A 21,443-nucleotide genomic window follows, 5' to 3' on the forward strand; every position below is an offset into this window, starting at 1 on the left:
ACCCTATTAGAATTTTTGAATTGGCATCTTTAAGCAATTTGCAATTTTTTTGAATTTTTTGTTGTTGTTTCTATGGGAATCTACATCTTGATGAACTGTCAATGGAGCGATTTTGCAAAATTTTGAAATTTGAAAAAAAATTATAAATTGTCAATGGAGCGTATTTGCAGGCTTCCAAAATTAGAAAAAAAATCGTACCTTCAACCCCGTCGTCGGATCGATTCCAAACCAAACGTCCTTCTTACTTCCAGCATACATAATTCCGTCGGTCCCTCGGCAGGGCGACGCATGGACCAATTGCGGAATATTGAACGGCAGTTTCTTGAGAGAGCTATTCTTCAAAACGTAAAGAGATCCGTCGAGTGGGTTCGGTAGAAATGTGAATCCCTGTTTGATGGCTGATGGAGAACGAAGGACGGGTTCTGGAGATTTTGTAGTTTGTAGTTTTGGAGATTTCGAAAAACTCTTTTAGCATAAAAAGCAAGTTTGGAGCTTCTTCTGATTCTTTTTATAGTTTTTTAAAATTCTAACCTTCCTCTAGTGTCCATTTTATTTTTCCAGTTTTCGCATCAAGCGCTCTCAGACGACCATCGATAGTTGACGCTAAAACTGTGTCTTGAATGTCCTCGTCGAAAATTTCTTCTTCCTGAAAAATGCGAATTCTTCAAATTGCTCTTTTTTTTAAACTTGCATTTGGAAAGCCTGGCGTACTACTGTAGGTGCCTGAAGCAAAGAAAAGCAGCAGGAAGATGATTGAGCATAGATGGAAAAGCACTCGCATATTTTTTTTTGCTATTTTCGCCTTCGGAAAAAAATCTCCATGAAGACGTTCGTGTCGGTGTCGCTTAGCTGCAAAAAGAAGGGCAATCGATGCGAAGAGAGACAAAGCAGCTCCAACGGGTCACTTCCACATATATTCAAATTCCCCCATTTAAACACACCGATTATGAAATTTCTGCTGTGTTGTATATTTGTACAGAGAGAGGTGCAGAGAGGGGGGACGATAATAATGTATGTGAAATTGGTGTATTTTATTATTTCCCCTCTAAAGCAACGTTTAAAAAGGCAAGATACGGTCGACAGTGGAGGGTGCGCATTGTACGCAGCTACACCATGTCTAGAATTGCGGACTTTTGCTTATCGTACCTTCTGGGCGCGGGGCTTCATCGTTTGAATTCCGGCTTTTCAAAAACTTTTGAAAGCTCAAATCCACCAAATTTTTTCAGTTTTTTCTCCGATGTTCGATCTAGATATATTTTTGGAGTCTGAAATTGCTATTTTTTCAGTTAGAAATGCCTGATTCCCTCCTTAAAACTTCCCCAGGACTTCAAATTTCTTTTCTCTCAAAATCTTTCAAAAAAGCCCATTTTTTTCAAGTTTTTCTCCCGTTTTTTCCATCTGAATCTGTTCCTGGGATCCGAATTGTTATTTTTTGAGTTAGAAATGTTTGTTTTTTCCCTTAAAACATCTCCAGAACTTCAAAATTCCTTTTTCTCAAAATTTTTCAGAAAATCTCAAAATCAGCCAATTTTTTTCCAGTTTTTCTTCTCATTTTTCAATCTAGATCTGTTCTTGAAACTTCGAATGGTTAGCTTTTCGAGCTAAGAATGTCGGTTTTCTCCTATTGGAACCTAGAATTCTCGACCGAAAATGAAGTTATGGCGGCTTTGAAAAATCTTCTCGAATCAAGAGAAAAATTAGGTGTTTTCCGCTAAAACTATTTTTTCGAATTCTCAAGACTTCATTTTCTGTTTTAAGTCACAGGTTCCATGAACTTTTCCTTCCTACCGAAGCCTGCCGTATGCTCCGCCCATCTTCGCTTTAGAAGAAACTTTTATGGGTCTTTTTCGTTTCCCCGAACGATTTTATCGACGATCTCGATCAGTATTGTTCCCCCGCGGCGCTATAAGGGTTTCTCGCAACCTTGAAGCTCGCTCGGTACCCTTTTCAAGCCAAAGGTTCGTAAAAGTTGAGCTAATTCTAGCTCCATTTATTGTAAAAAGTGAGGAATACAAGGTTTTAAAAAGTTCGAAAAATCAAATAACCCTCCTTCCGCCTGCCGGTTATCAGTTGTCTCCAGCCACCTGGCACTCTTCCAGACTCTTCAACTCGATACTTCCAGATAATGCACTTTTAAACTGTTCAAACTTCGGTATATTTGTGTTGACGTCTCTGACAAACAACTCGCCGAATTTCGATGGGTCGCCAGTGCTGAGAAATCGGAGAGAATGAGAGAGAGAATGCACTTTTTTGTGGGTCTGTACGCGGCGCAAACTTTCTTTTTTTGTGAGGAGAAAAGACATTCGACAAACCACTTGGTCTCACGAAACTCTGTTTTCACGCCTCTCCTTTCTTGCAAGTATGGTCTTGCAGAAGCTTGTCTGATTGATAGGTTGAAGACGTCGTCCTAGTTCTTATCGCAGTAATTCATCTAATTGAGGTTGAATTGAAATTCTAATGTCAAAATCTTTGAATTTGAATCATGACATAAGATTCCTGAGTAACCTCTAAATTCTCTAAAATTTTATCGTGGGGGTCTCCAGTCGAGAAAACAAAGAACCTTGAACCCAATGCACTTTCTCACAAGACCCAAGAAAGTTTGACCTTTTGCTCTTACCCCGCCGTTACACTGATATTTCATGCTTCTTCATCTCCCGTGGACTTGTCTTCCGATTCATCACCAGTAGGAGTTTCTTCTTCTTCTTTTTTTTGCAGCCGCCGATGTTGCGAGACACGTATGCGCATGCGCTCAACTCACTCTCTCTGTCGTCTCCTCTTCGTTTTCCGCTATTTTTTCTCATCAACGCGGCCGCACCAACTAACCCCGCCGCTTCGTCCTATCGATTCATCCATCGCGGTGCCCTGTCGCCGCGTCGCGCTATTTTTTGCAGCGTCCCTTCCCCCCTCCCCCAGTTGGCGCTCACCCCCAGTCACTTACTTCTACCCCCAGGCCCTGTCTTCTTCTCCTTTTTCGGGTGTCTCCAGCGGTCCCTAATTGTGCTCCCCGCTCTCTGAACTCTGCAGTTCCCCTTCTCCTCCGGTGTCTCCTGGTTCCTAGGTGTTGTTGATGGGCAACCGCTTATAGAGATTAAGATTAAGAATCCTTGGTGCGTCGCGGCTCGGCGAGCTGCTACTCGGATTACAAAGGCTTCTTTAGAGCTGCCTTGGCATCGTGCCAGCTTCTCTGATTCCTACTGGTTGCAAAATTCTTGCATACCGTAAAACCTGTATCAGAAGGGCTGTCTTTTATATTTTCCCAAGGTACCTCTCCAGGGCCCTTCTATTACAGGGGCCCTTCAATTAGAGGGGGCCCTTCTATTTTTCCGGCCAGTTTTTCCCGAAAATACGCATCGAAAAGTTCGACGAAGTTTCGTTCAAAATCCATGATAATCTGCCAATTTCACCGAAATTTAGCAAAATTTTCATCGGAAAATAGAGTTTCAACAAACTTCTAGTAAATTGTGGAGTTCCCGGAATATTTTCTACTAAAAAAGTACGGAAATGTTCTGATTTCAAAACACATTTCGAGTTCTTTTTTACAGAGGGCCCTTCTATTACAGGGGCCCTTTAATTACAGGGGCCCTTCTAATTCAGGTTTTACGGTAACTGATGTTTAGTATTCCACAACTCTTCTGCTCTCGATTTATGTGATGATCAAAAAATCAAACACAGCGTCGCTCTCGAAGCAGAGCGACCCAGTTGCAATATTGTGTTCCTGATTCAGAAAAAAACATCTCTCTATGTATTTGTTTAGTCACCACTTTCCCACAAAAACAAAGGCAGAGGGAGAGCTGGTATACTGTGAAGTCAATCCAGTGTTCCTTGCTCATTTAATTTTCTTCCTCTCCTCAACACTCATTCCGCATCACTCCTTCAATCACTCCTCGCTGGAGCCATGGCACGATCATCTCTGAATTGCAAAATTTGCAATATCTTTCAACACCGGCCCCTACGCAACTGCCGCCCCTCTTCCTCGCCCAAAAGCTATCCGATTTCAAAAAGAGGTCAGCTGTGTGATGAGGGGCGGCGTAATACAAGCGCAAAATAAATTATCATTTCCGTTCGTTGGTGTAGTGTGAGTCAAGTTAAAGTCGGGTTTTTTTTCTCTTTGCTGATTTGATAACCGTCTTGGCTCCTTCTCCTTCTTCTTCTTCTCTCCATCGTTATACGGTTTTTGTAATATGACGTATACGATCAGAAAACCACGATTGTAAATCATATTTCCTCCTCCTCCTCCTCATCCATATAATCTATCATATCTCCGAATCGGAGACTCCGATCAAAAGGGCATCCCCCAAAGTATGCATTCTGCCAATCAGTTGCTTCCTTTGATCTAGAATCCTATTTTTTCGTACTTGTAAACCGAGTTATGTATGTTTAGAATCAATTTTTCGGACCAACCGGAATAGTTATGATAGAAGAACTCAAGAACTACAAAATGGTACTATTTGGAAAACTGTACCTAGTCTTCGAGCAAAGTTAGGAACCATAAAGTGGTTCAGTCTGTAACTTTGTTCATAGACAAGATATAGTTGTCCAAATAGTACTATTATGTAGTTCTTGATTTCTTCTATCATATCCATTTTAGTTGGTCCAGAAAAGTTCATTCTGAAAGAAACTATGGCAGGGTCCGGTTTACCGGCATACAAGTATGCTATTTTTAAATGAATTGCTAAAGAAGTTCGAACGTCGATTTGAAAATCTAAAAGTGCAAAAAACTTGTTTTCGGTCCTGTCCTTCCTTGTCCAAAGGTGTAAGAACAAAGGGCCATTTATTGGGACCCATCTACGCGCGCCCAATTGCACACATTCATCAAAATGTCGCTAGATATTCGCAACATGTAAAAGAGTGCAATAGACGGACACTGTGTATTAATTTGCCGTCGTGTTGGTTATCAGAGAAATTCGCCCTTATCAGAGAAATGATTCGACCCATTCATTATCTTTCGTCGACTGCAAGCACACACAGGTGTGTACAATTCGCAACATTTTTGGGTAGTGGTGGTGAGAGCTGCTCTCTCTCCTTACTGGCCGTGATAACAGAAGAGAAGTGTGTTGTTTGTATGCGCACCCCTCCATCCACTCAACTCATCTTCTTCCCATCATCCCCCATCTCTCGTTTCGCTCCCCTGTAGTAGGTCCAATAAGATTGTTGCACTTTTGGAAGTGGTCATCGCTTTTGTATCCAGAGATTAGTATCGCTTTTTTGCCTCTTTTTATAGTCTTATAATCCAAATTTTTTTCTTCATATGAATTCATCAACATGTTTGCCTTCTTCCTTCTTGGTTTTGTTTTGTTTGACTATCATAAAATAAAAACCCTGAAAATAGAAGTGCAGTGTTATTCATTATGTTATAAAACTCAAAACAATAGGCAACATAGAATGTGTGGGGTGTTATAGGTCGGCTGTTCAAATATGAACATATTTTGAGCTTGATGTCCTTCATATCCGATGTTAGAGGCGGAATTTGTGATAGTTTGCACTTTTACCGCAAGAATTTTATTGCCATTCTAACTTTATGATCTTTGGAAGACACAAGAAGAAGGTCTGCAAATCTTTGAGGTCTTCTCCGCGCTCTTGTTTACAGCATAACCAGTTGTAATCTTACGAAATTGCTCATGTTTTGATTTATAGAACTTCTGCCTATAAAAGGAGTTGTTAGACGGGTCATAGATTCTGCCAGAATCAATATTTTCGAACTAACTGAATGAGATAGAATAGAACTCGGCGAGTACTACAGTTTGGTACTATTTGGGAAACTGTACCTTGTCTGTGAACTATGTTAAAAACCATAAAGTGGTTTGGTCTGTAACTTTGTTCATAGACAAGATACAGTTTTCCAAATAGTAACATTTTGTAGTGCTCGTCGAGTTCCATCATATCTGATTTAGTTGGTTCCAAACTATTGATTCTAAAAGAGATTATGGTCCGTTTGACAAGTGTGACTTCTAAATCGTTCCAGATCATTACAATAATCTGATCGAAAGATGTCACTTGCTATCATGTTGCGCTTTGTCTCATAGAGTCTGTGAGTCTATATCACGTGTCTGTCTGGCGAGAGAAGTTGGAATTTTTTGAGACTGAGGCGGAGACAAGAAGGTCGTTAACATTTCAAGGTTCTTCTCTCCCCCCTTCCCTCTCGAAAGATATAATTCACATGTACTTTCTTCTTCTGCGAAGCATCATCTGTCCTTCCTTCCCGAATCCATCAAAAACTTCCTTGTTCATATCATCTTCTGTGGCCCCTACTCTTCCATGATTTGATATGTATATCATCTCATCATCATCATCTCATCTACAACTAGAAAAATCAGAGGACAGAGAGAGAGAGCCGCATCTCTCGGGGTGTCCGTGTATTCGGCGGCCCGTGTTTCGTCCTTTACTCAATCGGCTGCCCTCGTCGTTCCCTATCTCTCCGTCTCCCCCAGGCCACCGGCGATAGAGATAGAACGAGAGAGAAAAGGCCCCGAAAAGAAACGGCCTGGGGGAGGGAGAAAAAAGAGCGAGCGGGGAGGGGGAGAAAAGAAAAAAGGTCTCTCTCCTTTTTGCCCCTACCCTCCCCTTAGTCTTCTTCTATTCCCATCTCCCCCAGTGTCGTCGTCGGCGCCCGGCGCTCTTCGATTTGTGGCATGTGTGTGTGTTTTACCGTTCACTCCTGTCTGGTTTATTGTTGTATTATTTTGGCGGGCGCGCGAGGAGGCGCCAAAAACAGAACAAAAGTGCATTAAAAAGAGGAGGCGCCAAAAACAGAACAAAAGTGCATTCGTTGAGAACCTAGAGATAGGCAACAAACCATATGGTCGACGCTTTTTCACTTGTTTGTGAAGTTTCTCGAAACATAATGAAAGGTTTCAGCAATAACAAAATACCAGAGATACCCCCTTGCGGCGGAAACAAGTATGATCCCGTTGTGTTGCTGGTCATCATTCTGTCATACATCTGCATTAGCAGGCGCTCATATATCGGGATAAACCCATAAAACCCCCCATATCGTCATTTTTCTACTAGTGCAAAGTTTTAGTTATTAGACGACCTTGAATTGCTTCTTCTTCTTCTTCTTCTTCTCTAAATGTCAGTCACTGATCAATTCGGTTCTTATCTACACCTAATAGTAAGAGTGTCATTTTTTTTTGTTACAATGCTTTGGACTTCAAAGTTCCTTCTCTTCCAATCTGACGCTTTTGATCTCAACTCCTCCCTTCTTTCCCGTCTTCTTCTTATGCCGAGGAACTCAGTCCGAAATACCACATGTCGGCCACTGACGCCGATTCCGAAAATCTAGGTCGCTCCTCGTCTCTCTCCGGAGCCCATTAGTTTTTTGAGATCTCTCATTTTTCGCACTACTCGCGGATGCACTGGGAAGATTGATCTTTTTTCATCTCCCAGTGGATCTATCTCCTGATTTTTTCCTCTTCATTTTGAATCGAAAATTTCGATTTTTGGTTTTTTCCAGAACCACCATCCCTCTTGTATGTATAGCACGTAGTACATGAAAAGTAACCATGGAAGTGTCAACGTCTTACTGTACGCCTGCCGTCAACTTCAAGTACGGCAGTTTCCCAGATTCAGATGTCTCGATGCGGGAAGATGAGCTGTTTCGGATGGGGAGCTACAATTCTCAAGGGTACTACGTCGACGGAACTCATATCGGTACTGATAATTGATTTAAAAAAAGAGCAATTATTAACCAATTGACAAGATTCAGACGGTTCCATCGGAGAAGAGGATGACACGTCTTCAGGGAGCAACGATCAGGACGACGACGAAGATCAGATGGATTTCGAGGAGGACGACTTGGAGCCGGAATCTTCAATATCCACAGAAGACGAAGAGGAAGAAGACGAGGAGGATAATGACGAGTGGACCAATCAGAAGCGGACTGATAATCAGGTGAGTGCTAATTATCAGTTATCCCATAATCATAGAATATGATAAACAACACCTGATAAATCCTGTAAACAAGAGGAAATATGTATAAAATTCTTTCAGAACAGCGTCGCCTACTACGCCGCGATGGAGATGCTCCGCATTCGTTTCCCATTCCAGTCGATAGCCATTCGCATCTCAGATTTTTGTTGTCTCCAGGAGAAGGTATGTAATACTAATCTCTGCTCTTCATCGCTTGTAGTAGAAGATTATTACTGTGTACTTCGACCCTATCGAGTAAAGGGGGGTGGGATCACTATTTGCATACCCTTTTGTTGTTGTGTGTTCTCTGCGCTCTCCTATCTATTTCTCTGTCTAGACGAATTTTATTAGAAAGAAGACATAGTGTGGAGACGATTTCTTCGTATCTAGTTAATCGGTCTTTGTTGAATAAATGGCCCTCCGAGAAAGAAAGAAAAAGAAAAAGAAACAGATCCGAATAGAGAAAGGGTGTGATGTTGCACTTTTAATGCACTTTTGTTGGTTACGCGGGCGCCCGCTGCCCGACTGAGGTCTTTTTTGAGTCAGCCTTCGTATGTTGCGTTTTTTTTGTTTGGATTGCTTTGAGAAGGGGGACACCGAATTTGTTTGCGAACTAGAAGAATCGTCTGTGAGTCAATTTGGATGTTCCTTTTTCTACGAGTTGAACGACTGGGATTTGTTGTTTTGAAGTCCTCCGCATCGAGTTTTGACAAGAAAATTAGTAAACGCGCGCCGTCAAAACATGCATAGTCAACATCATCACCTCTTCTAGGGCTTCCATGGATCTGCGCTGGCAACGCTCCAAGCGATTTAAGAGAGCGAGCAAAATGAGGAGTGCGCCCCGGTGCCAGGTACGGCGACACGGGCTCAGCCGCCGGGCGCGCGCGCAGAGAAACGAGAGAAATGAGATGTGTGCTTTGAGCCATTGGCACATTGCCAATTTTTTCCAGAAAGGGGAGTCGCTATTTCAAGATACTCGGCGTCATCTGGCCACAGTATCCCAGCCGGATGTTATCTTCTTCTTCTTCAAATTACCAAATTACATTCGTATCATAACATTCGCACAACACAAAGGCCGTTCTTAATTTCCCGACGCCAGGGTCGCAGCCCGATTCTTCTTAGACCTCCGACGACGCCGCGCCATCATCGTCATCGTCATCCTATCCTCCTTCTTGTGTGGGCAGCTGCTGCGCGCGGTGGGGGCAGTTCAGGGTCATCTTGTGGAGAAAAGTAATGAACTGGTTTTTCTTTCACATTTTTCGCGCACGCACCCGGCATTCTAGAAAATTTAGATGATTGAAGGATATCGCATCTTCTTGGAGGACGATTCGGATGCTGGGAGATGTAATTTTTGATGAGCGACATAGGAACACGGAGTAGTAGTAGGGGGGAACACCAGAGGGAACACTGAGCAACTGGTGATCTATGATCGGCTATTGGTTATTGGCGAGCAGTTTTATTGTTACAAAAATGAATGCGCGAACAGAAATACGAGGGTCATACTCAATGATTTATCAGGGAATATGAATATAATTTTTTTTTGCAGGATCTTCTCAACGACACTATGATCGACTTCTATTTGAATCACATCGTTGAGCACGTTCTCCCTGACAGCAGTGGCTCAAAAGTCACCGTTCTTCCATCGCTGTTCTGGCACAACTTGTCGTTGAGACAACACGCGTCGGACTCGGAAGACGAGAAACTGATGAGCGACGAGCAGAAGATGGATCTCAAATTTGGCGATTTGCACGATTTCGTTGCCGACTTCGATCTCCAGGACTTTGATTATATTGTGGTGCCGGTGAACGAGTGGGAGCACTGGTCGTTGGCTGTCATCTGCCATCCATACACCTCCAAGGCTCGTACTGTGATCTTCGACTCTCAACTGACTGCCGACCTGAATAACCTTCAAAATATGGCCACATTAATCGAGGAGTTCATGAAGTATTCATACGAGAAACGCACCAGAACTGTGATGCCGTATCCATTGCCATGTGTCTTGCCGCAAAGAATGCCACAGCAGACCAACAACTATGATTGTGGAATCTTCATAGCCGAGTTCGCAAGATGCTTCTTGTTGAATCCACCAAAAGATGTAGGATTTTGAATCAGCTCCGTCCTTCTACTATTGCCTTTATTTTCAGCTCGACAACTTTGACTTTGTCAACGAGTACCCAGAATTCAACACGACCAACAAGAGAGCCGAAATGCAACGTGCCGTTCTTTCGCTCTCTCCGAATCGTGCTCGTTGGCGTCCACTCGTCGAGCTGCTTAACGGCTACAACACTGCCGCACCACATCGTGCACTCTAAGCATCTTCTTCTTCTTCTTCTTCCAGTCTCACACAATACCCCGGTTACTGTACCGTTCAGTCTTCCTTCTTTCCTTTTTCTCTCTTCTCTCAATCCCGATACTGCCCCACAGTCCCACAGTCTTGCTCTCTGTCTGAAGAAGTGTATCTTTGATGTCAGACGGGGATTGGTATGTGGCAAGGGAAGTTTTCTTTTTTTTCCTTCTTACATTGTTCTGTTAACCCATTTTCACTGAAACAAAAAACCCGAAAAAACCTTACCCATTGTTGCCTCTCCTTGTTACTCTGTTTTTTTTTCTTCTCTTAATTCTGTTGTTAACCACATTCACACTGTTGCTGAAATATCTATTTATTCCGGCTCCTCCTCCGTTTCCCCTTTGTCCTCCAGTCTTCCTCTTCCCCGTCCCTCACCGACTTCTAGACATAAAAACAGGTGTTCACCCCGATTATATGCGAGTTCTTCTTTTTTCTCCCAAGCGATTCCATTATTTTTTCTCAACTCTGCGCTCCCCAGTTATCTGTAAGTATTCCCTCATATGTTGAGTAGGAGTGTTGTTTTAAACACTGGCTCTCAACTATAATCGGTTTACCTATAGTACACACTTCCCCCTATCTAACACCTCTGTTTTTCTTTCATTTTTCTATCAAAACCATATCCCCGATTCCCCCCTAAACACTGCACATGGGTTCTCGTTGTTTCGTTTGTGTTCCACCATTGTTGTAGTGTGAGAGATTTGTTTTCTTCAAAAAATGTTCTAAAGGTGCATGTTGTGTGCGGTCTCAAAGGCCAAGCTCCAACATACCACCCACACCTTTTAAAAGATCTATTCCATTCCGTTTCTTTTGTCTCCTCAATTTGTACATTTTTTGTTGGGTATCCATGGTGGATCTCCTAGAGGAAGTGTCATTGATTTTTGCTAAAACATCCTATGTTCTCTCTTCTAACGAAATCTTGTTTCTTGTTCTAGTAGTTACTAGAGAGCTCATTAACAAAAAATCAGTGACACCTTCTAAGACTTCACCACCGATACATTTCTCATTGTTATTGTAAATCAAATCTCCCGCCCTCCTCTTTCCCATCGTTCGTTCTTTTCGAAAATCTTTGTGTTTGTCTCGTTCCATGACAAAAATTCCTTTAAATTTTGGAATTTTCTGAAAATTCCGAAATTTCGATGTCCGCTGGTTTTTTTTCGTCCCTTTTACACTGTTCACAAATTGTTATATTTATAATTTTTGTTCTGTTCTTTCTTCTTCTTTCCTTCCCCACATCTTTAATCATTAGCGCCTCGGTTGATTACATATTATGGGTCGTTTCATTTTTTTTGTCCCCCCTACCTTCTTGATTTGGTAATATTATTTTGTTTCCCTCCATGTTCCCTTTCCCCAAAACTGTGTGGTTCTCATCCATTTTTAGATTCCTAGGGTTTCCCAAAACCTTCCCTCCCATTGTTGTTCTTTCAGCTCTTTCCCGCAAGTTCTGAGCCAAACAAAGACAATAAAACTGTTAACTCAAATTTCAATTAAAATCGATGTTTATATTATTACAAATCGACATGCAATAGAAAACTCTATACAATATGAACAGCTTAAAAGGCACAAAATGGGAATTGACTAGTCATGAACAATAATCGGATCTGTCGACTCCATTGACTCGTTGTCCGCTGCACCGTGCTCCGCATCGCGAACAATAGAATCGGGATCCGGATTATCGACGCCGTGGTACTCGTTGTGAGGGACCTGGAAACCGGAGAAATTGAAAAAGCCACGTGGCATATTGAATGTTGGTCAGTAGTTATAATAGATTAGAAACCGAAAAAGTTAGGAACATTCAGAAAAACCTGTTTAGACTAGCTAGAAACGACTGATTTCTTGAGTTTTCTTTGGTTTATTATCCTGCAAAATTTTGAAAAAGAAAACTCTTCAAAACGCACACTCAAAAGATGGCGACTCACTTCAGCATCCGGATAAAGCGCGTAGTGCTGAATCATGAAGATGATGTCGAAGAAGATGGAAACGAAGCCGAGACCGAATTTCACCGGGTTCGCGTAGAACGCCGACCAATCGTTGACATTGATCGCTTGAAGGACCATTTGAAGGATGTCCAACGAGCCACCGGTGAAATCGAGCAATATGTTGCCGATGGACCAGCCGACGGTGCTCTTTCGCTGGTAGTTGAAGTAGGCCTGAAAAATTCGCGTATTTTCAATTCTTCCTCTTCTTATTAGCATTTTCTTTCAAAAATTTTCACCCATTTCTGAGTTACATCTCATTTTTTTTGCTCCCTTTTCAACTCAAAATATGCGCGCGGCGCGGAAAAGTTGGCGGAGCGAAGCGGCTCAAGACTGCGGCGCGGAAAATCGGCGAACTATTTTATCAAGTTTTCTGCTGATTTTTGGGTTTCGAAAACGAAACAAAGATAAAAAATTGCAGACAAACCTGTGGGAAATATTTACAGCAGGTGACGGCCATTTTGATGTAGGAAAGGCTGACGACAAAGTCCAGAATTGTAATCTTATTGAGCACAGTAACCACAACAGAAACGAATCCAAAAGAGACAAGTCCAATAATGAGAATTATGCATTTTGTGGAAATCCGTTGCTGGTCTCTCTCGTAGAAGATACATTGAAGAATTGTGACGAAGCAGGCCAAGAAGGCGTGCACAGCAAACACCACGTCATTCAGAAGAACGGGCGGTGGGGAGCGTGGATTTTCCATAGAGTAGATGTTCTTGACATGACTGTTATAGTACATTAACAGGTTGAACATTGCGTATGCTCCGAAACCAACAAGATTCAGGGAGAGAAAATCAAAGTTCAGCCCGACCACACTTTTCCGCTTGAAGTTTAGATACATCTGTGGGTAGAAGCTGACACTCCAAGCCGCGAAATAGGTCCATCCGACGATTTGAATCAAGATGGCGAGCCAGTGAGACCGGATTACTGTGATTCTGGAGTAGGCGTCGAGGAGGCTGAAATTAAACTTGTTTTTTTGAAATTTTATTTATTTTTTAGCTTCTTACTCTAGCGAACAGACTTCCTCTCCATCTGTAGTACAGTTAAGAGCCTCCAGAATCTCTCCAGCCACTGGTCTCTCTCCACTAACTGTCACATTGGCCCACCAGTTGTCAACGAGAACCACATCGGGATTTGTGATGTATGGTGATTGGGAGAGCTGAATTCGCGTCTGGTTGAGAGTAGAAGATGTGTGGTTTCTGGAAAATTTTTAAATATTTTTTTTCTAGAAATTTCTAGATACTCACTTGATTTGAAAAGTAATCGAAGCCGTCTCGCCGACACCGATTTCCACCTCCTTCTGCGTGACGATCACATTGTTGAAAGCCAATATTTGAGAAACCGAGATGAAGAAGAGAATTGACACCGGGAGTTTCATTCTGGCATGCTGAATAGGAAGGTCAGAAATTTGTCGAATATTTTATGAAACGAGAGATCGAAATATTTCGCGAAATCGATACAACATGAAGAGAAGAGAGAAAAACGGAAGAACAGACAATAACATTTCGACGATTTGGTAAACAATACATCAACGAAAAACAGAATAGTCATAGCTTTCCGAAATTTTGAAATATATTCATTTTTATTGTTCTGGAAAGCCTCAAAAATCGACGAAAAAAAGATGATCAGCTGACTCAACAATGATAAAAGATCAGATCAGCAAAATCTTGTTTTTCAATGAAAAAAAGAGGTGGAAAAGTGGAAATAACCGAAGAAGGGTGTTCACAGACAAAAAGGAAATCGTTCAGAGAGAGTAGACAAAGAAACACTGCGATTCTGCCTGAAAACAACTTTAAACTTTCACTTCAAGCGTACTGGTTACTGTTTTTTTTTTGCGGCAAAACCGTGCCAGGGTTGCAATTTAGGCTCCGCCCCCTCGTGACCGTGTGTGCAGAAACACCGTGTGGCAAAACCGTGCCAGGGTTGCATTTTAGGCTCCGCCCCCGACTCCGCCCACTTTCCCCGGTTTTTTTTCCCAGATTTTCTCTTTCCCCGGAATTTGCGGGGTCTCATGACAAAAATAGTGAGAAGCAACCACGCTCTGCGGGTCAGATGGAAAAATTGGCGCGGGCTTTGAATTTACAAAAATTGTCATCATTTTTCCAGTGTCTTCGAGAAGATTCCTACTGGCTTTCTTGCTCATCTTTCGCAACTTTCGAGAATATCCTTTGTTTTTTTTTCGCTTATTTGTGTAAAAGTTGTACTCAAAGCAATTCCACAATCTCACAAATGTTTGCTAATCAGATTATCACCTGTTTTAAAGCATTTTTTTCCCGATTAGATTCGAATTTCAAATATCTTCTCGTCTGTATTTTTTAACCTGAATTTTCCAATATTTCAGTTTCTATTTCAACTTTATCTTCATCGTTTCGCAACAATTCTCCAGGTCACTTCAAGACATATAATCTACCCATTTCCTCTCGAGAGGGAGACCTCTCCCTTCTTCTCTTGAGAACGATTTCTGAAGTCAATAGCATACAAAAAATCATTAACATCTTCTCAGAATCCCAATTTCGATCCAAAAAACTGCGGAACGCGAAGTAAGCGCGCTCCTCCGACAACAATTTACGTTGAAACGCGACGTTTTGTCATCATGCAGCGCGCGATGTTCGTCAAGAGCTAGTCGACGTGTTCCTACCTTCATTCGTTTGCCTTACCCAGTCTCCCATCCTCTCTCACCCCATACCATCAAATTATCCTCGTTTCCTCCGATCGATTAGTTCTAGAGTCTAGGGCTTCTTTTCCTTTCCTTTTTCTCTCTTTTCATATGTCTATGTCTGCCACCCAATTCAAGACGTTATTTTCAGACTAAAACTTCTAACAATGGCGCAAGTTCCTGTCCAGAAGGACGAGAAGGAAAAGAAAAATGATGAGCTGGCAACAGCCATCCTTAAGGACAAATCCAGACCAAATCGTTTGATCATCGACCAGTCGGAAAACGATGACAACTCGATGGTCTCGCTCTCACAAGCAAAAATGGACGAACTTGGACTCTTCCGTGGAGACTCGGTCATTCTGAAAGGAAAGAAGCGACGAGAGACAGTGTCGATTGTGTTGAATGCTGACAACTGTCCCAATGATAAGATCAAGATGAACAAGGTGGTGCGCAACAATCTCAGAAGTCGTCTCGGTGACGTCGTCAGCATTTCTAGTGCCCAATTGGAGTACGGAAAGCGCATTCATGTTCTTCCTATTGATGACACTATTGAAGGATTGACTGGGTAACCAAATTTTATTTTTTTAAAAAGTCCAAACTGATATCTTTTTTAGAAACTTGTTCGATGTGTTTCTTCGTCCATACTTCACGGATGCCTACCGTCCAGTTCACAAAGGAGACATATTCACAGTTCAGGCTGCGATGAGAACTGTCGAGTTCAAGGTTGTTGAAACTGACCCAGCTCCGGCCTGCATCGTCGCTCCAGACACTGTCATCCACTACGAAGGTGACCCGATCAAGAGAGAAGAGGAAGAGGAGGCACTCAATGAGGTCGGATACGACGATTTGGGAGGAGTTCGTAAGCAACTGGCTCAAATCAAGGAGATGGTCGAGCTGCCACTCCGTCACCCACAACTCTTCAAGGCTATTGGAGTCAAGCCACCACGTGGAATTCTGTTGTTCGGACCACCAGGAACAGGAAAAACTTTGATCGCAAGAGCCGTTGCCAATGAGACTGGTGCATTCTTCTTCCTTATCAATGGTCCAGAAATCATGTCGAAGATGTCCGGAGAGTCCGAATCCAATTTGAGAAAGGCTTTCGCCGAATGTGAGAAGAACTCGCCAGCCATCCTCTTCATTGACGAAATAGACGCTATTGCTCCAAAGAGAGAGAAGGCTCATGGAGAAGTCGAGAAGCGTATTGTCTCTCAGCTCCTCACTCTTATGGATGGGCTCAAGACTCGTGCTCATGTTGTCGTTATTGCTGCCACCAACCGTCCAAATTCCATTGATGGAGCTCTTCGTCGTTTCGGGCGTTTCGATCGCGAAATCGACATTGGAATTCCAGACGCTGTTGGACGTCTAGAAATTCTCAGAATCCACACCAAGAACATGAAGCTCGGAGAAGATGTCGATTTGGAGCAAGTCGCAAATGAGTGCCACGGATTCGTTGGTGCCGATTTGGCTTCTCTTTGCTCGGAAGCTGCTCTTCAACAAATTCGTGAGAAAATGGAGCTCATCGATTTGGAAGATGATACCATTGACGCCGAAGTACTGAACTCTTTGGCCGTCACCATGGAAAATTTCAGAGTAAGTTTATTTCTTCAATTCAAATTTAATTTTTCTAAATTCTCTTTCTTTTCAGTTCGCAATGGGAAAATCGTCTCCTTCTGCTCTCCGGGAAGCCGTCGTCGAAACTCCAAATACCACATGGAACGACATCGGAGGACTTCAGAACGTCAAGCGAGAGCTTCAAGAGCTTGTTCAATATCCAGTCGAACACCCAGAAAAGTATCTCAAGTTCGGAATGCAGCCATCGCGTGGAGTTCTCTTCTATGGACCACCAGGATGCGGTAAAACACTTCTTGCCAAGGCTATCGCTAACGAATGTCAGGCCAATTTCATCTCCATCAAGGGTCCAGAGCTCCTCACTATGTGGTTCGGAGAATCCGAAGCCAATGTTCGTGATGTTTTTGATAAGGCACGTGCCGCTGCTCCGTGTGTTCTCTTCTTCGACGAACTCGATTCCATCGCCAAAGCCAGAGGAGGAAGCGTCGGAGACGCCGGAGGTGCTGCTGATCGTGTGATCAATCAAGTTCTCACCGAGATGGACGGAATGAACGCGAAGAAGAATGTCTTCATCATCGGAGCCACCAATAGACCAGACATCATTGATCCAGCTGTTCTTCGTCCAGGACGTCTCGATCAGCTCATCTACATTCCACTTCCAGATGAAGCGTCCAGACTCCAAATCTTCAAGGCCAGTCTTCGCAAGACTCCACTTGCTGCTGATCTCGATTTGAACTTCCTTGCCAAGAATACCGTCGGATTCTCAGGAGCCGATTTGACTGAAATTTGCCAACGGTAAGTTAGAAACACTTATAATCCCTATGTCTATTTGTTCTGTTTCAGTGCTTGCAAGCTTGCCATCCGCGAGTCGATCGAACGTGAAATCCGTCAAGAGAGGGAACGTCAAGACAGAAGAGCTCGTGGAGAGGAACTCATGGAAGACGAGACTGTTGATCCAGTGCCAGAAATAACTCGCGCTCACTTCGAGGAAGCCATGAAGTTCGCCAGACGATCAGTCACTGATAACGATATCAGAAAGTACGAGATGTTCGCCCAGACGCTCCAGCAGTCTCGTGGCTTCGGAAATAACTTCAAGTTCCCAGGAGAGGCTCCATCGGGTGGCCAGCCAGTTGGAGCAGGAAACGGAGGTGCCGGTGGAAACGATGACGATGATCTTTACAACTAGATTAACCGATGGAAACTTATTTATTGTAAATGCACACCCCAAGAGAGGGTATTATGTTTGTAATAAAACATCTAAAAAATCATTTATGAGTTCTTCTTAATTTTTACAGGTAAAAATAAAAGGGAAACCGTAGAGAAGGAATTTTGTTTGAGATTTTTAAGGAGGTATTCAAGGAATTAGGTTATGCGTTGACCGGAATCGGTGACGATGGTTCCTGAGGTTCTGGTGGTGGTGTTTGTTCCGGTGAAGCGTATCGCAACAACGAGCTTCGAACAACTCGTGCCCATCCTTCTCGAGATTCATCCCAGATCACTTCAAGTTCTGTGTCTTTCTCGTTATTCGCCAAAAGTGTAATCTCTCCATGAAACATTTCGATTCCATCATTCTTTTGTTGCAAATTCGGATCGTAGATGATCAAATCGGCAGCAATCTGATTCCAGTCGATTTTGATGACTTTAATGATTTCTGATAGTGAAAGAGTGATTGGCATGAAATCCTCAGTTTCCACAAGTCGAGTGCTAGGCATTACATCGATAGTCTCCTTCTGCAATTGGGATTTTGTTGGAATTTGTTGGAAAATTTTAAAAATCTTACCTCTTGGTCATAAACGATTTCAGCGACGAACGGGCATTCCAGTTTTGAAGGATTCGGATCGAGAGCAATGCTTTTGTTGATTTTCTGAAATTTTAAAATGATTTTTGTATTTTTATAGGCCTTCTGAACATCTTCCCTTTGTTTCTAGCATTCTGAAACCCGAAAATTCCGAAAAAAACAATTCGCTGATTTTCCGGTCTTGCCGCCGACTTCGCTCCGCCCACTTTTCCGCGCGCAAATAAAGGAAAATGAGAAGCAGAAATTGAGCGGAAACTCGGGAATAAAGCGCTAATTTTGAAAAAAAAAAGCTAATCAGAAATGAAACAAACCTCCAGAGGAACCCGAATATCCATTTTAGGCTCCACTTCAATCACACAGGTCTCTCCGTTCGCTGGCATATGCACTGGAATATCGTACTCCTTCTCTACTTTTCCCTTCAAGAACTCCATTTTCTCAGCCTCTCCATGCACAAACATGACATGCTTCGGTTCGCATTGTCGAATCAATTGCATAATTCCTTTGGCGTCTGCATGAGCACTGAATGACATATATTCGACGCCAAGTTTAATTTCATGCACTTTTCCGTCGATTTCAATCCGTTTCTCTCCATTGATGACCCGTGCTCCCACGGTTCCAGCTACACAGTATCCAGGCATAATGATCATGTTTAATGGATCCGAGCACCATTTTTTGAAAACTTTCAAAGATTGTCCGCCGTGAAGCATTCCTGGAGTGGAGAACAGCACTTGTGGTCCTGGCTGATCTTCACACCCTTTCTCCATTGGCCGGATATGCTTGAACTCGAACATATTCCTTTCGACAAACGTCTTCTTGATATTCTCATTGGTCCAACTGATAAACAAGCGATAATATTGATTAGCACGCTCTGCAAGTCCTTGTGAGAAGTAGATTGGAACATTTAACGCCATTCTCTCCCAATAGGATTCCAGAAGGATGCAAAGCTCTTGAGCACGACCCAATGCGAACACTGGAATGATCACTTTGCCACCTTTCATCACTGTTTCGTGAACTTTTCGAAGGAAGTCTCGCTCTCTAGCTCTCTTCGAATCTCTGATAGTAGTAGCGTAGGTGGATTCGGAAATGAGGATCGTTGGACGAACTCCTGGTAGCACACGGGCGGCTCCTAGATGTCGATCGGGTGTCATATTGTAGTCTCCGGTGTAGAGAACAGAATGATCGCCTACACGAATCTCAAACATGGCTGCTCCGAGAACGTGTCCGGCGTAAAAAGCTCGGATTGATAGCTGATCATCCACTTGGATAATCTCGTGAAGAGCGCAGCCAATCACTTTCTTCATACAATTTTTGATGTCGTCGGATGTGAAGAAATTGGTTTCTCCTTTTATGTCACATTGAACTTTTCGATAATCTTCTAGAAGCACTGGACAGATTGCTTTTGTTGGGTAAGTCATATAAATTGGGCCATCGTATCCGACGATTTCACTCATATGCGGTAGACTTCCACAGTGATCCAAATGGAAATGAGAGATGATCACACAGTCGAGGTAGTCTGTCAAACGGCCTCCACCTCCGATGTAGCTGAAAAAGAATGTTTTTTCGAGGAAAATTTTTTTAAAAACATACGAAAAATCTGGAAATCTCCGATCGTCTTGATAACCCATGTGCATTCCACAATCCACCATAATATTCTTAGTTCCAATTGTGATGAGAATACAGGATCGTCCTACATCTTGACCGGCTCCCAGTGGCACAATCTTGATATTCGGCAACACTTCTTTTTTCTCTGGCACCACTACAGGCGTTTCCTCAGCGGGTTCGGAAAAAGCCTTTTTTCCGAATTTCTTCTTTAGTTTCTCCATTTTATTCTGATTAATTTGGTTGAGTTGCAGCTTTGAATTTCGAAAATTCCGCTGTAAACTCCCCGATTTCGAATTTTTCGACTAACTACGGTGCGCAATTGTCGTAGAGTGTGGTGTACACTCTGAGGTTCACCGCATGCGGTGAACTTTAGACAACCCAACAATTTCTCGTTTGGCCTAAAATTTCTTGTCGATTTTCTCTTGGATCGCTTCATCTTTTTCGTTTTTTTCACCGAATTTTGCCGGATTTTCTTCTGAATTTTGTTTTCTTTGATTTATGAATATGCTCGGTAATCGTAAAGTCGTAGTTTCGCACCTTTGCTTGTATAAAAAAGTCTGGAAAAATATTTCGAAACTGTTGAAAGAATTTTTTATTTTGTTCGGATTTAATGCATTTTTGGTTTATATGCTAGAAAAAATAGTTAAAATCCTGTAAGATTTCGCAATAAGCATGACAATACGTCTCGTGATGATGACAATTCTGTGTTCTTTGGTCAGATCTTCTATAAATACTCGTCGCTTCTGCTTCTTATTTATGTCTATTTTGTTTCAGAACATGGGTAGACGTCCAGCGCGGTGCTACCGCTACATCAAGAACAAGCCATACCCAAAGTCTCGCTTCTGCAGAGGAGTGCCTGACGCGAAGATCAGAATCTTCGATTTGGGAAACAAGAAGGCTAATGTTGAGGTCTTCCCATACACCGTGCACATGATGTCCAACGAGCGTGAGCATCTTTCCTCCGAAGCTCTTGAGGCCGCCCGTATTTGCGCCAACAAGTACATGGTCAAGAACTGCGGAAAGGTAATTTGTAAGAAGTGATATCAGTATCTCTAATGGATTATTTCAGGACGGATTCCATCTCCGTGTTCGCAAGCATCCATTCCACGTCACCCGTATCAACAAAATGCTTTCCTGTGCCGGAGCTGATAGACTCCAAACGGGAATGCGTGGGGCTTACGGAAAGCCACAAGGATTGGTCGCTCGTGTCGACATTGGAGATATCCTCTTCTCGATGAGAATCAAGGAGGCTGTAAGTTCGAAAAATTGTAACCTGAAAGTTAAATGGTTATTTTCAGAATGTCAAGCACGCCATTGAAGCCTTCCGTCGTGCCAAGTTCAAGTTCCCAGGACGTCAAATCATCGTCACCTCCCGCAAGTGGGGATTCACCAAGTGGGACCGCGACGACTACGTCCGCATGAAGGCCGAGGGAAGACTCGTCTCTGACGGAGTCGGAGTTCAACTCAATCGTGAGCATGGACCACTCAGCAAGTGGATTGACAACCCAATCTAATTTGCATCGTTTGTTTTTTGTTGAAAGCAAATAAATAATTTCCTATGTTATCAGTTTTGTTTTGTGACATTCT

At 42.8% G+C, this 21,443-nt stretch overlaps 6 protein-coding genes across 6 annotated transcripts in view; 3 read left to right on the forward strand and 3 right to left on the reverse strand.

Annotated features, from left to right (window-relative positions):
- Window positions 1–781, reverse strand: part of CBG00749 — a gene marked incomplete at both ends in the record, with an annotated part of 4,131 nt that extends 3,350 nt beyond the window's left edge. Inside the window, 3 exons of the mRNA XM_045241885.1 lie at window positions 199–422; window positions 532–646; window positions 692–781. Of these exons, the coding sequence (XP_045091582.1) occupies window positions 199–422; window positions 532–646; window positions 692–781 (429 nt within the window). The remainder of the gene's footprint in view (window positions 1–198; window positions 423–531; window positions 647–691) is intronic.
- Window positions 782–7,502: 6,721 nt separating this feature from the next.
- Window positions 7,503–10,220, forward strand: Cbr-ulp-4 (the record flags this gene model as incomplete). Its single annotated transcript, XM_045241886.1, has 5 exons — window positions 7,503–7,650; window positions 7,700–7,890; window positions 7,990–8,091; window positions 9,455–10,003; window positions 10,053–10,220. 5 exons carry the CDS (start codon window positions 7,503–7,505, stop codon window positions 10,218–10,220), a joined length of 1,158 nt encoding a protein of 385 aa, XP_045091583.1.
- A 1,610-nt stretch (window positions 10,221–11,830) lies between these two features.
- On the reverse strand, window positions 11,831–13,609 carry Cbr-ctns-1 (the record flags this gene model as incomplete). Its single annotated transcript, XM_002630265.1, has 5 exons — window positions 11,831–11,956; window positions 12,172–12,402; window positions 12,656–13,187; window positions 13,239–13,430; window positions 13,479–13,609. 5 exons carry the CDS (start codon window positions 13,607–13,609, stop codon window positions 11,831–11,833), a joined length of 1,212 nt encoding a protein of 403 aa, XP_002630311.1.
- Window positions 13,610–15,054: 1,445 nt separating this feature from the next.
- Window positions 15,055–17,642, forward strand: CBG00746 (the record flags this gene model as incomplete). The annotated part of the gene is made up of 4 exons (XM_002630264.1): window positions 15,055–15,452; window positions 15,502–16,477; window positions 16,533–17,251; window positions 17,300–17,642. The coding sequence occupies 4 exons, from the start codon at window positions 15,055–15,057 to the stop codon at window positions 17,640–17,642; spliced, it is 2,436 nt and encodes an 811-aa protein (XP_002630310.1).
- Window positions 17,643–17,823: 181 nt separating this feature from the next.
- Window positions 17,824–20,077, reverse strand: CBG00745 (the record flags this gene model as incomplete). Its single annotated transcript, XM_045241887.1, has 3 exons — window positions 17,824–18,186; window positions 18,237–18,320; window positions 18,566–20,077. The coding sequence occupies 3 exons, from the start codon at window positions 20,075–20,077 to the stop codon at window positions 17,824–17,826; spliced, it is 1,959 nt and encodes a 652-aa protein (XP_045091584.1).
- A 556-nt stretch (window positions 20,078–20,633) lies between these two features.
- On the forward strand, window positions 20,634–21,370 carry Cbr-rpl-10 (the record flags this gene model as incomplete). The annotated part of the gene is made up of 3 exons (XM_002630262.1): window positions 20,634–20,879; window positions 20,926–21,108; window positions 21,155–21,370. The coding sequence occupies 3 exons, from the start codon at window positions 20,634–20,636 to the stop codon at window positions 21,368–21,370; spliced, it is 645 nt and encodes a 214-aa protein (XP_002630308.1).
- Between the last annotated feature and the right edge of the window lie 73 nt (window positions 21,371–21,443).

Source organism: Caenorhabditis briggsae, assembly GCF_000004555.2.
Source record: "Caenorhabditis briggsae complete genome, chrII, whole genome shotgun sequence".
Taxonomy (NCBI): domain Eukaryota; kingdom Metazoa; phylum Nematoda; class Chromadorea; order Rhabditida; family Rhabditidae; genus Caenorhabditis; species Caenorhabditis briggsae.